Source organism: Orycteropus afer, unplaced genomic scaffold (assembly GCF_000298275.1).
Source record: "Orycteropus afer afer isolate SDZICR_OR568_19922 unplaced genomic scaffold, OryAfe1.0 scaffold00043, whole genome shotgun sequence".
NCBI lineage: Eukaryota > Metazoa > Chordata > Mammalia > Tubulidentata > Orycteropodidae > Orycteropus > Orycteropus afer.
In genome coordinates this window covers 6444146-6458712 of record NW_006921630.1, presented here as the reverse complement: position 1 = coordinate 6458712, position 14567 = coordinate 6444146, and the positions used below count along the sequence as shown (strand labels likewise).

Here is a 14567-nt window from a genome sequence, read left to right as displayed (position 1 = left end):
AACAGTGTTTCTTTGCTATTCATAAGGTTTTCCTTGGCCAATTCTTTGAGAAGTGGATGGCCTCTTCCTTCTTCCTAGTCTGTCTCAGTCTGTAAGCTGGGCTGATACCTGTGCATCACGTGCATCCCACTGGGTTTGAAACACCAGTGGCTCAGCCTCAAAACTCACATCAGCACGTCACCACAGTAGGACAAATCGACAGACATGTTTGTCTCCCTGTTGGAAACCTCTCGTACCACCCTTACCTGGGTCTCCGTGGCTGACTCCTCCTCTATCCGGATTCCTGAGCCTTTTAATCCCCTTTCTCCCACCTTGCTGCTTTGGGCATGCCTGAGTTCCCTCTCCTCACCTGGATCCCTGCAGCTGACTGCTCCTCTGTCCAGGTTCCTGGCTTTTAATCCCCTTTCTCCCACTCTCCTACTCTGCTGTTTTGGGCGTGCCTGAGTTCCCTCTCCTCAGCTGGATCCCTGCGGCTGACTGCTCCTCTGTCTGGGTTCCTGGCTTTTAATCCCCTTTCCCCACTCTCCGGCCCTGCTGCTTTGGGCGTGGTTGAGTTCCCTCTCCTCACCTGGATCCCTGTGGCTAATTGAAAGGAACTATAAAGAAGTGGATTAGGCACCAACTAGCTGAAAAACCTGAATGAAAACAGTGAGTATAGAGATGGTTGGAGCTGCGGACTGTCAGCTACTCTGACAAGACCAACAGCCTGAATATTTATTTCCAAGTGGTGTTGGGAACTGAGAACTGACTTCAAGATCAGTCCTGGTCACCAAGGGCTGCAGGGACAACTGTGCTGCTGGCCTGTGACTAGAAAGGGAACAGCAAGGAGGGAGACAACCTGAGTTGTGGACTTTCTGCTGTCCAGAGGGCACAGCCATTTTGATTTTTTACACGTGGCAGCCATTTTAGATATTTAAAGTGACTGAGGGTGCAGCCATTTTGAATGTTTACAAGCGGCAGCCATTTTAGATACTTAAAGTGACAGAGGGCGCAGCCATTTTGAATGTTTACAAGTGGCAACCATTTTGGATTTTAAACTGATAGCACTCTCAGTCGGATTCCAGGGACGTAAGAACAGGCTCTGTTTGCCAGGGTTGGCAAGGACGTATGAGAGGCTGACAAAGGAGACAGGTGGTGAGTGTATAAGTGCTGTCAACTAGTGAATAGAGGAGCAAAGCACAGTACCCCGCCTATATAGGTAACATACAAAGAAAACAAAAATTGTGGGCAAGTCACTCCTACATATAATCACCAATTAAATACAAACACGAAAACATCACAATGCCTCGGAGACAACAGAGCATCAGGGCCCAGACAAAGAAGCAAGATAAAGCAGGAGAAACAAGGGCCCAGGACAAAGACCCAAAACACATCCCTGAGAAAGATGCAGCATTGGAACTCCCTGATAAGGAATTCAAAAGAATTATATTTAGGTATCTTCAAAGGATTGAGAGACAGACCCAGGAAAACACAGAAAAAAACCCTCGAAGAATTTTGGAAGAAAATATAAGAACAAAATGACAAAATCAGTGAAAAATTAGAAATGATTCTAAATCTACAGATAGAAATCCAGAAGATTAATACTAAATTGTCAGAAATAGATAACACATTGAAAGGGCAAAGGAGCAGAACTGATGCAACAGAAGACAGAATTAATGAGACTGAAGACAAACAGCTGAATACTTCTTTGGAAAGGGATCAATCAGAAAAAAGATGAAAATAAAATGCCAGAAAGCCTAAGGATACCATCAAAAGGAATAACTTACGTGTCATTGGAATTCCAGAACAGGAAGAGAAAAAATAAAACCACTGAGAAAATTGTCCAAGATCTATTGGAGGAGAATTTCCCTCATATGATGAAAGATGAGAATAAATCCATTCAGGAAGTCTAATGAACCCCAAACAGGATAGACCCCAAAAGAAAAAACACCAAGACATATCATCATCAAACTCACCAAAACCAAAGACAAAGAAAGAATCATGAGAGCAGCGTGGGAAAAACGAAAAGTTACCTACAAGGGGCAACCAATAAGACTAAGCTCGGATTTCTTGACAGAAACCATGCAGGCGAGAAGACAGTGGGATGGTATACATAAAACACTGAAAGAGGAAAATTTCCAACCAAGAATTATGTACTCAGCAAAATTGTCCCTCAAATATGATGGTCAAATTAGGACATTTCCAGATAAGCTGAAATTAAGGGAATTTGTTAAAACCAGACCAACCTTACAAGAGATGCTAAAGGGAGCCCTTTGGACAGAGAAGCAACAACAGCCAACAACAACTGACCATTAACATACAAGATGATATAACCCAGAAACCAACCCAGCTATGGAAGTATCCAAAGTAAATAAGCCTACAAGATTGTAAACAGGGAACCAGAGACACCAACAACAATTGAGGACAACTACAAACCAAAAAGAGGGGAAAAATCTGTGTCATTACAGAACTTCTAGATGCTAGGGAAGTCAAGACAACTACAAGGTAGAACAGACTGTTCTAAACTTGGGAAGAAAACTATAAATCACAGGGTAATCTCAAAGACAAATGATAAACCTTCACATCAAAATAAAAAAGAGGACCAGCATAAATACTCAGCAAACACTAAAACAATAGCAATGAAGAAACTGATAACATGATTCATAAACAAAACAAGCTCAGCATAGAAAATTATATGGAACAAAGAAATCGACACAATGAAAAAGCACATGACAAAAATGACAGCAACAAATTCATATTCGCTGATAATTACATATTTGGCAAGGGACTTATCTCTGAGATGGATGGAAAACTCCAATGCCTCAACACCAAAGGAATTAACAATCCAATTGAAAAATGGGCAGAAGACATGAATAGACACTTCACCAAGGACAATATTCAGGTGGTCAGCTAATACATGAAAAGATGCTCACAATCATTGGCCATCAGAGAGATGTAAATCAAAACAAAATGAGATAAACCGTCTCACCCTAGCACAATTGTAGGGTTCAATGAGACAGAAAATAACAAATGCTGGTGGGGATGTGGAGAGATTGGGGACTCTCATACACTGCTTGTGTGACTGTGAAGTGACACAACCACTGTAGAAAGCAATATGGCGACTCCTTAGAAAGTTGGAATTGGAGACACCATTTGACCCAGCAATTCCATTACTAGGTATATGTCCTAGAGAGGTGAGAGCCAGGATAGGAACAGATAAATGCATGCTCATATTCATCACAGCACTATTTACAACAGCAAAAAATGGAAACAACCTACGTGCCCATCAACAGAAGAGTGGATGACCAAACTATGGTACATACACATACTGGAATGCTATGCAGCACTAAAGAATAACGTAGAGTCTGCAAAACACTGCATAATATGGATGAACTGGGAGGCCATTATTCTGAGTGAAGTTAAGTCAATCACAGATGGATGAACTGGGAGGCCATTATTCTGAGTGAAGTAAGTCAAACACAAACATAGTGTTAAGTTCATTGTTATGGAGGGTCAAGGAAAGGTTTATATATGGAAGGAAACTTTCTTTGTTGGTTGCCAGGGGTAGGAGGGGTAGGGAGGGAACACTGCAAAAAAAAAACACTGACCCATGTCACTTTAGTTTTTGTGTATTTCACTGTACATAAATTATATTTCAATAAAATGCATTTTTAAAAAAAAAATCTAGCAGCGTGCCAGACATATAGTAGGTACTCAATAACTGAACTAACCCCCATACTAATGTCTATGTTTTTTAGTCTCATGATTTAATTTTTTTAATTGAGGTTTTACTACACTTTGACAGTACAGATATCCTACCTCTAAAATCTTCCAATCCCAGAAAAGAATATCACAGAAAACTATAGATACTAATACTGTGCCAGGTGCCAATGACAAAATATTCAATTTTCTTTTTTTAGTGTTAATACTATATGCAATACTGTTAAGAAATATGGATGTCAGCAAGGCGATGTGCGATAAACACAGGCTTGGGACCAGAAAAACCAAGGTTCAATTCCTTGGTGCACTATTATCTATGTAACTGTGGGTGAGTTTCTTAAAATCTCTGTGAGCTTCAGTTCCTTCATCTACAAAGTGAGGATAATACTGTCTACTTGGATACAATGCTATGAAGATCAAACATACCAAAAAACAATTTATAGAGTGCTCACACAAAGTAAGCTCTCAAGAAATGGTAGGTTTATTATTCCATGAACCAACTATTTTATAAATTGGCAAATAAATAGGGAAAGCCATCACTTTGAAGGCCAGATTGTTCCATTTGCTTCAAAGAAAAGATCAAAAAGTGAAAGAAAAGCAACACCTAAGTCATTTACCAGACTTTAGTAAACAATAAAGAAATCAAATGATTCTTTTCACCTTCGATTATGATTCCTGTATCTTGAAGACTCAGAATAACTATCATATGAAGAAGAATACTTCTGATGCTTTGAATAAAGGGTTCCTTCTTTACTCTGAGAGAGTGAAACAGATTCACTTTTCCTACAAAGAAAATAAAAGCTGACTGAACATTCAAAATCTCTAAAAGAGAATGATTTTAAATAATGCTTAAACTCTAGAATAAAAAGAAATTATGAAATAACTGTTACAAAGTCTCTGAGAGAATAGGGCATTCAATCATAGAAAGGATTTACAACATAAAGATTATTTCTGCTTTACCAAGTGATATAGACACAGAATCACAAGGATCAATGAAAATGAAAAGACTTAAAAATTTAAACTGTTTAGATGAAAGAAATAGAAATAACATTTTTTCTGCCTCTAAACTTCTAATGTTATGTTCTGTTATTTCTTACAAGTAGAGATGAAGGAATAACCGCACAAAAATTTAACAAGAACTGCTGTGTACTATAAATGCAACAGTTCAAAGTAGCCATAATTCCTTCTAATTTCTTTTATTTATTTAGGGTTTATATTTTTCAAAAATTCGTACCTCTCTGCCATGGCTACAAGCCATCTATGTTCCATGGAAATGTGGAGTAAAAAACCATAAAGGAAAAGAATCAAAGAAATGTTTGTTTTTGCTTTACTTGTGAATCATATGAGTTGTTTATTCTACTTCATATTTTGCAAATACCATTTTTAATTAAATATATTCTTTTATAAAGAGTTTCTTATCTACAATACCTGATTAAGAATCAAGTAATCCATTTAGCTAAATTTATGCTGTAATATTTTAGAAGTAGAATGTATTTTTATCAAAATATACAAACTGGTTACAGCAAGTATCAATGTATATCATAGTAGGAAAGACACAATATAGCGTGATCTCATCCAAATTTCTTAAATGTATTAGATATCCTAAAGTGCTTAATTTTATTTAACTCTAGGTTTGACTTTAATCTCTTTTATAGAAGGTTATTAATAATTTCATTAAGGGCCAGTTTTTTGACAGGTTTATGATACAAAGCTCTCTTCTCTTCTATCACTCTCTGTACATTCAGGGCTTTAATTTCCATCCAAACACTTCCTGTTGTTTGTTGCCATTATGCCAATTCTAACTCATGGCGATCCCATATACTACAAATTCTCAAATTTATGAGTCAGTCTAGGTCACTCCTTTGAGCTCCAGACCAAAATAATTTGTCCTATGCCCTGGTTTTCTTCTGGTTTCCTATCCTAATAAATAGGTACCACCATCACACAGCAGCACAAATCTAATGCCTATTAAGTCATTCTTCTTAATTCCCCTAAGATCTGATTTTACTCCCTAAATAGTTTTCACAACATCTACTTCTCCATCAACACTGCTCCTTTCTTTGTTCAAGCTATCATTATCTCTTGCCTGGACTACTGTAACAGCTTGCCTATCAGTCGCTTGGCATTCATTCCAGTTCCCTGACAACCCAGTCTATACAACACAACCGAAACATGATTTTAAAAAATAAGACACAGACACACAAGTACAATCATGTCACCCAGCCTGCTTAAAAAACTCTTTTAATGACTTCTCATTGCTCCTAGAATAAGCTCCAAAACCCTCAATGTCTGCGATCCCTGTATTACCTCATACCATTCTGCTCTTTGCACTCTGCCTCTTAAATATGCCATGGTCCTTTGTACTTCAGGGCCTTTGCCTAAATTGATCTGCTCGTTCCTTATATTCTTTATGTCACTAACTCTTTCCCTTATATTAGGACCCAGCATAAGCTTTACTTCCTCAGGAAAGACTTCTCTGCTCTTCCTGCACCTTCAGGCTAATCAAACTCTTATGTTATCTATCTCATAGACATGTGATTTTCTTACCTCAGTTTATAAATATAAGTTCATTTAAGTGAGTATTTGATTAGTATCTATCTTCCCAATAGGTTAAAAGCTTACAACTGTACTCCCAGCATCCAGAACAGTGCTTAGGAGCATAGTAGATACTCATTACATATTTTCAGAACGAACAAATACTAACCTATCTGTTTCAGCTCTGGTCCTCAGTGGTTTTGCAAAGTCTGGAGGGTGTTGCCGCTGGTGGTCATGTATTGTTGCTAAGGGAGCTCCTGAAGCAGTGATGGCATCTGAGATGTGAGTTCGTGTCAACTCTGCCATCTAAATATAAATGCACACAACAAAGCCAACAGTAGATAGAGAAAGAGAGTGTCACAGAACTGAGAGGGAGCATAGACTCTTGGAAAAGATTGCTGGACTGAGGTCAAGCAAATTCTGCCAGAAAGACTGTGGGCAAATCATTTAGTATCTTTAAGTCTCAACAGTTTCAGCTTATAAAAATGAAGAGCTGGACTACATGCTTTCTTAAGGTTTCATCAAGCTATAATAATATATGACTTAGATTGTACAGAAAGCCTTTAAGTAAGCATATAACCCATAATAAGCCATTGTAAACCAAAAATGAAATCTTCCTTCAAATCAATTCAATTACTACTTTCTCTTTAAGTCTTTTCTGACCAACAATATGAAGTACATTTTCCCTACTCTTAAGCACTATTCCAACTGATATATGTATTATTCATTTGGTATTTATTTAATCACTGTTTTAAGATAGTCCTTCTACTGTGACTATGATTGCCAAATGTTTGCAATGCTTTCTACTATGTTTTTAAAAATTTTTCTTAAGAGACTTTATGCTTATTTGCACATACCCATAGTATCCAAGATATAGGAGCTTCGTAGATTTTTAATAATTGAATCGGGTCAGAAATAGTCCAATTTTTTGTCCAAACATGTAACTGAAACTATAACTATAGATTATGATATCCTATATAGAGACAGCAGTAAAACTTTTTCCTTGGCACAGTAAAAGAAAAGACTGACATCATTCTCGGTAAAAAATAAAACACCTTTATACAAAGCAGATCCCTGGAGCTGAAGTTGAGGACTGACTTCAAAGAGGCATGAAGGAACTTTCTGGGGTGACAGAAATGCTCTATTTCTTGACTACGGTGGTGTTTATAGTCAAAACTCATCAAACTATATACTTAAAATGAATACATTTCATTGTTTGTAAATTATGCATCAATAAAGTCAATGATTTTTTTAAAGCCTTCTAGAGAGCAGACATTTAAAGTGTTTCTCCACCATTTTTTTCTGGCTTACAACATTTACACATACAACACACTCCAATCAACGGTGTCTCTTATTTCAGTGGAGTGTAGCTCCATACTGAGAGTAACTGACTAAAAGTATTCATTTGCTAGATGTTAAAAACCCATTACTACCAAGAACCAAGTCAGACTGACTGAAAAGAACTAAAACAGAAAGTGCTCCCGGTGGCTCTACCTCACAGACCTGGTGCACTGCGTCCGTGGGGAGGCGGGCGGTCTCTGTTTGTTGAGCTGCTATTTTACAAGCTGCCTCCTGCAGGACCTCAGTTACTTCCCATTGTGATTTAACTACTTGCTTTAATGATTCTGCATGAACCTATAATTAAAAAGGGGTAAAAAGAGAACTTAAGTTTCAACTCCCTGGCTTCAAATTAGCCTTTAATTTATAAATTTGTTTCACAGATCAAATTCCTTATAAAAAAAAATACTGGACTAATATCTGGATTTCATGTTTTGAGTCTTAAACTCTACTGTTTACTAGTTGACATGTCCATGGACAAGTAAACACTATGTCCCTCAGTTTCCACTTCCCTAAAGTGGGGATAATAACTCTTGCCTACTAATTTCACAGGGCTGCTGTAAGAATTAAATGGCATGAAGTTATCCCATATAGTATAAAACACTAAAATATTATTTTCATCTTTTCTGATTCATTCCTATATAATTAAAGAACATGAATATGATTTGAATGATACAATTTAGGTTTAAAGAATCAGTACTTAATGCAAAATATGTGACCTGTGCTGCTCTGTTTCGGGTTTCTTCTAATTGTCTCTGGCTCTCCAGAGCCTCTTGTTCAGCCTTCAATTTCAAAATGGCTAAGTCTCTTTCATGGCGTTGCTGCTGTGCCTTCAAAATAAAGAAATGGTACGTATTAATTCTAAGAATTTTAACATAGTAACTAAATAAATGAAATACTAATTTCCTAATATAAATCGTTTGGAATAACAAATTAGGGCCTCAGAGGAAATATAAAATATTCATTAACCACTTAGCATTTATCAAAATATTTAATGACCGCCTGTTGTTGTTGTTGTTGTTTGCCGTCAAGTCAGCCCTGACTCATAGCAACCCTTCCTTGGGTTTCCGAGGCAGCATCACTACGGAAGTAGGATTGCCCAACCTTCCTTCCGAGGAGTGGCTGGTGGGTTTGAACCGCCAGCCTTCTGGTGAGCAGTCAAGTGCCTTAGGCACTATGCTACCAGAGCTCCTAAAGAGCTAATAGCAGCAGAAACTCGGTGACCACAGTGAGGTAATAGCAGCAGAAAATCAGCGGCCACAGTGAGGTGCAGAGTATTCATGAAGCAAGGCAGAAAGAACAGCGAATCCCTCTTGGGCCCAAAGGCCTAACACAACTCCCGGCTCTCTCTACACCTCCCACCCCCACCCAATGACCGCCTACTATGTCTCAAATAATGCAGCAACAGATACAATTTGCAAAGTATACAGGACTAAGAACTGATATAAAAAAACAGTTAAAAAGCAAAAGCTATAGCACCTTTTGGAAAGATGTCCTATGTGTAAAAATAAAGATGATGCTTTCATACTCCACAATTTTATGATTCCTTTACTGTCTCTGAAAGAGCAGTTTCATACAAATGTTGCCTCAAAACAAAAGATCTCTCTTTCATTAGGACCCTTTCCATATAATCTGTTATCTATATGTTTACTCATTTTCGTCTCTTCTGGAATAGTGCTAAATAAATAGTCTATGTTCTCTAGAGGTGCTAAGACTGTACATATATAACCATATGACATTCTGCTCAAATCTGGAGACCCAGAATTATGTATCCTTTAAGGCTATATTAAGGCTCACCATTAAGACTCTTTGAAATAGCATGGAAAAGAGAGGATAAACACAAAAAGCTATTAAAATAGCATGGAAAAGAAAGGAAAAACACAAAAAGCTAAAGAGAAAGAAAACTCCACAAATACCTTTATGATCTGAGCCAGAGACACACTCTCCTGCTGAGCAAGTGAAATGCCTCGAACTCTTTCTACATCTGATAGTTGGCGCATGGACTCCTCGATGGCACTCAAATAATTGAGTTCTGCTGCCAAACGATGCTGGAGGCCAGCAGGGGAAAAGCGCTTAGAACCTGGAGGGCATAATGATTGTCAAATGAAAAGGTTCACATGAAATGAAATCTCATTATTTCTAAAGTTTCTTATTTTATCAGCAAAATACCACATATACTTTTCTTTGAAGGAAAGCAAGTTACTTTTTATATTTACACACTTGTGTATATGTATGTGTGTACAAAGCCATAAACACTTAGGTTTACATAGAATACATTTTTCAGGTATGTTTCAACTACTATTTAATGCTGGCAATATGGGGAAAAAATTACTACTCTCAAATCTCTCATGCTTTCTTCAAGATTTAATTTCTTCCATAGTTGTTAATATTTCAAAAAGTAATCACACCCATTAGAAATAACATTTCCTGTGGCTCAATATAAAGAACAGGAATTTTCAGAAAAAAATTACTAACTTATTTTAAAACTTACAACTGCCTGGATCTACTTACCTGGTGTTGAAGCCATCTCTGTAGTTGTTCTAGTGGCAGTCAGATTAGTATCTGTGAAAGCTGCATTAGGTTTAAATGCTGTTGTAGTTGGGGGTATTATTACTGAGGACTTGGTCTTTTCCAATGAATGTCCTGGAAGGTCAAACTGCAACAATTTCTGAGAACTCGGAGACAGAGGAGAAGTCGGAGTTTTCTGAGATCTTCCCTTTTCTGATGAGACACTAGAAGTTTTGTTTCATAAAGACATTAGAAAAAGGAAAACTACCCTCAAGAACAAGCCAAACAATTCATAAGAACATGTACAACTTTCTTTTACACTGACTTTAAAAAGCTATGATTCAGGTATTCATTCATTCAACATAGCCAGTTATGGAGTGTCTATGAATGCTTCTCTAGGCATAAACCATCCCCCAATGAAACAGAAAAGAAGTCTCTTGATTAGACTGGCACTTAACCCTTTCTTCTACAATGCCCATACATTATCATAGTATAAGGCAAAACCTTCTAAAATAGTTAGAACTTAGACACAATCAAATTACGATCATATATAAAAGTCACGGTCAAGTGTCTTTTGACCCTATCAAAAATATCTGAACATATGTCTCTGAAAGAGAATAAAATGTCAAGAAGATCTGAAATAAAACTTAACCAATAACCAGTTGCCAATGAGTTGATTACAACTCAGGCAATTCCGTGTGTGTCGGAGTCGAACTGTGCTTCATAGGATTTTTGATGGCTGATTATTTTGGAAGCAGATCACCAGGCCTTTTTTCTGAGACACCTCTGAATAGACTCAAACTTGCAACATTTTGGTTAGCAGCTGACTGTTACAGTTGATTGTTACCATTTATACCATCCAAGAACTCAATATCAAAAACTTAGAAATGACAAAACCATTTTTGTGTTATTCCTCTTAATCCCAAAGATTCAAAGCAAAAAATTATTTTCATACTATGCATCTCTAAATACTTAATATTATGTCCATTTGTTTCCACCTACCTTTTAATGTTATAGTTCTTCCCTGAACTTTCTGATAAAAAGTAATCTTTCAGAGAGCAGTTTGGTTGTAACTCCTAAGGCATTTAATTCAATTCAAAGCACATATCTAGTCCCTCAAAGCAGGAACCATATATTATTCACTTTTACATTTCTCTTAATACTAAGCATGTTGCCTTGCATTGAATATTTATTTGTTGAATAAATTACTCAAAGATACTCTATAAAGGATATTAGCACAGTTATTATATTAAAATAAGTTTGCTTTCAGCTTTTAATAAAATGATGACAGTTTCAAACGCAATAATTTCTCTTATACCCAGCGTGAAAATATTTTAATAAAAATAATGTTTTGAGAGGCACTACTAGTTTTAATTGTCCATTGATGACAGTTTCAATTATGGAACATAAAAAGAATTATCATTACGTTTGTCTATGGTTTAGCAAGATGAATTTATAATTGCTTTGTTGAGAAGATTCACCTAAACCAGCATTTACAGAAGTATGTTTCTAAGAATGCTTGTAAGTTTGTCATAAAAAAAATAAAAAAGACAGGACAAAAACTTGTGGGCAGATAGTGTCTATAGTCAAACAAGTTAAGAAAAAACAGGCTAAACAATTGAAAAAAAAACTGGAAGTGGTCTTATCTAAGCCACAAAATATTTTATTCACTGCAAATCTCCATGGGCCAGGGTCAGGGAGGCCTAGATTATAGTTTGAGGCATTCATTAAACTTATTTGGCCATGGATCCTTTCTTAGAAATGTTTAACTTTGTTTGTAGACTTTACCAATTAAATCATCAGTGTTTCTTTTAAGGAAAGGGAAAGTTTTCAGAATCCCCAAAACACTGAAAAACTAAAATTCAATTTTAAATATAACTGCTATGGTAGATAGTGCCTCAGAAACCCAAGGAGGGGTCACTATGAGTTGGGTCCGACTCGACGGCACGTAACAACAATAACAACTCAGAAAGTACAGAATTTTGTAGTAGCTTGGACAAACAAAGTTAAGGAGAGTGTGAAGCCAAATTTTACTAAGTGCATTACTTAAATATCAGTGATATTTTAACTTCAGTTACATATGAATTACAGTTAAAATATACATTACTTTACCTCATAGAATGTCCAGAAAGATCTTCCAACATGCTATCTGTGTCAAGAGTTTGCTCATAATCTTTAACAGAATGTTTGCTACTGGTCCCAGATTTCTTTCCTTGATGGGAGCCACGTTCTGAGCCAGAGTGTACTTTTTCCTCATCAAGAAGAGAGTTTTGAACGTTTCCAGCAAGTAAATCCAACCCTGTAAAATAAATTTCTTGTAAAGCTGATTCCCAGTACCAGAAGCTACAGGAACAATTGATAACTAGATTTCAGTAAGATAATAAAAAGTACAGACCAGAATATTTTTAAATGGCCTTCCATTTAAAGTTTGTTTTCATATCTTAAATAAAGCAGCTCATTCTTTCATCTTCATTTAAGGAAAATGAAGTTTCCTTCACTTATATCCATCATTTGCTGTTTAAAAATAAGCTGTTTTTAACTGGTATTAAAAGATAAGTATATTAAGCAAGAATGAAGTACTACTCCATCCTTATAAAAAACTAACAAAAAGAAGTTTTGTAAGGATAAAATACAAAGCTACAAGAAAACTGGTGTACTCTTCAGCTGCCAATAGAACTGCATATTCCTTTCGAAAGCTCTATAGTAAGAACTATGTAACCAGATTCATAGGAACGTTCATATTCTCTGATTCAGTATAATCTTACTTATTAGGATTCTGTCTAAAAAAGACTACTAAAACAATGAAAAAATATGCATTACATTCAGGATATTACTTTCATAATAAAGTTTCAGTCAACATTTCCAGCAGAAGAGTTGTCTAAATTATTACATAATAGTAACCTGAACATTTAAACACCAGTTTGCAGTTTAAAATGCTTTCCATATATATAATATCTTGTTGCTCTTAAACACCCTTTGAAGTAAGGTATCAGATCCCAAATTTACTGATGAGGTAATCAGGGATCTATATAAGTCTAACTTGTCCAACGATAAACAGTCAATAGCAGAAACAGGACGTAAATCCGGGCCTCACGACTCTACGTCTAGTGTACTGTTCACTTTAATGGTATGTTTAAATAGCAGCATAACAAAGTATTTACTATTATACTTTGAAAAGAAGCAGAATATAGAACTGCATGTACATTTTAATGGCAGCATAGTGGCTAAAGCACTTGACTGCTAACCAGAAGGCTGGCGGTTCAAACCCACCAGCCACTCCTCGGAAGGAAGGTTGGGCAATCCTACTTTCATAGTGATACTGCCTTGGAAACCCAAGGAGGGGTCGCTATGAGTCGGGGCCGACTCGACGGCACATAACAACAACAACAACAACAAATTTTAAAAAAATATAGATATATGGCTACAGATAAGAAAATGATGAAGTTAAAAAAAGTATGCTATACTGATACAGTGAACAATTTTACATTTAGAATTTGGTTTCAAAATGGAAAAATGAGAAAACAGCCATAAGTACATGAAAAAAATTTACCCTGACTAAACCCATCAGCCACTCCTTGGAAGGAAGATTGGGCAACCTATTTTCAACTGCACCTCGGAAACCCAAGGAGGGGTCGCTATGAGTCAAATCCGACTTGATGGCAGTGAGTCTGGTTTTATTAAGCAAAGAAATGCAAATTGCATCAAGGTGATGCCTTTTTTCATTATTAGATTAGCAAATATTTTTAAAGTGTCATACAGTAGAGAAAGGAAGGGAGACCCATACACTGTTTTTATGGGAGTATAAATTGATACATCCTTTCTGGAGGACATTTAAGATACGTATAAAAACAATTTTGCATCCCCTTTGACTCAGACATTCCACTTCACTTACAGCAATTCATCGTAGGAAATCACTTAAAGATAAGCATCATGAATTAAATATAAGAATATTAATTACACTATCATATTAGAAGCAGCTCTTGTGGTTCAGTGGTTAAAGCATTCAGTTCCCAACAAAAAGGTCAGTGGTTTGAACCCACCAGCTGTTCCACAGGAGAAAGAAGAGACAGACAGTTTGCTTCTGTAAAGATTTACAGCCTTGAAAACCTTATGGGGGCAGTTCTATTCTGTTCTATGGGGTCACTATGAGTCAAAACTGACTAAATGGCAGTAGGCTATCATAATCAGAGAGAGGGGACATAGAAATAATCTAAAGGATTACTAATCAATCAGAAAGGACTTCATATTCTAAAACTGATATATGGTCCCTAGGTTAGAAGAGTAACCTGACCACCTCCAGTGTTTCTACAATAAAGATGTGCTGATTTTAAAGGAAAAACACTTTAATCATTCAATACTATTCTTTGAAAATAAACACACAATTTAATAAAAACTGTACTTCACTTCAAACAACTAGAAATTGTATATAATGGTCTATGCAAGAAAGACCTACACTCTGAGGAACCCATATGCCATATTTTGCCCCT

At 36.5% G+C, this 14567-nt stretch overlaps 1 protein-coding gene across 1 annotated transcript in view; it reads right to left on the bottom strand.

Annotated features, from left to right (window-relative positions):
• Positions 1 to 14567, bottom strand: part of CEP350 (centrosomal protein 350) — a 187644-nt gene that overhangs the window by 121104 nt on the left and 51973 nt on the right. The window contains exons 15-21 of the mRNA XM_007937637.1: positions 12193 to 12379; positions 10084 to 10304; positions 9489 to 9652; positions 8292 to 8402; positions 7729 to 7869; positions 6404 to 6540; positions 4360 to 4482 (exon numbers count right to left, since the gene is read on the bottom strand). Coding sequence (XP_007935828.1) covers positions 4360 to 4482; positions 6404 to 6540; positions 7729 to 7869; positions 8292 to 8402; positions 9489 to 9652; positions 10084 to 10304; positions 12193 to 12379 — 1084 coding nt within the window. The remainder of the gene's footprint in view (positions 1 to 4359; positions 4483 to 6403; positions 6541 to 7728; positions 7870 to 8291; positions 8403 to 9488; positions 9653 to 10083; positions 10305 to 12192; positions 12380 to 14567) is intronic.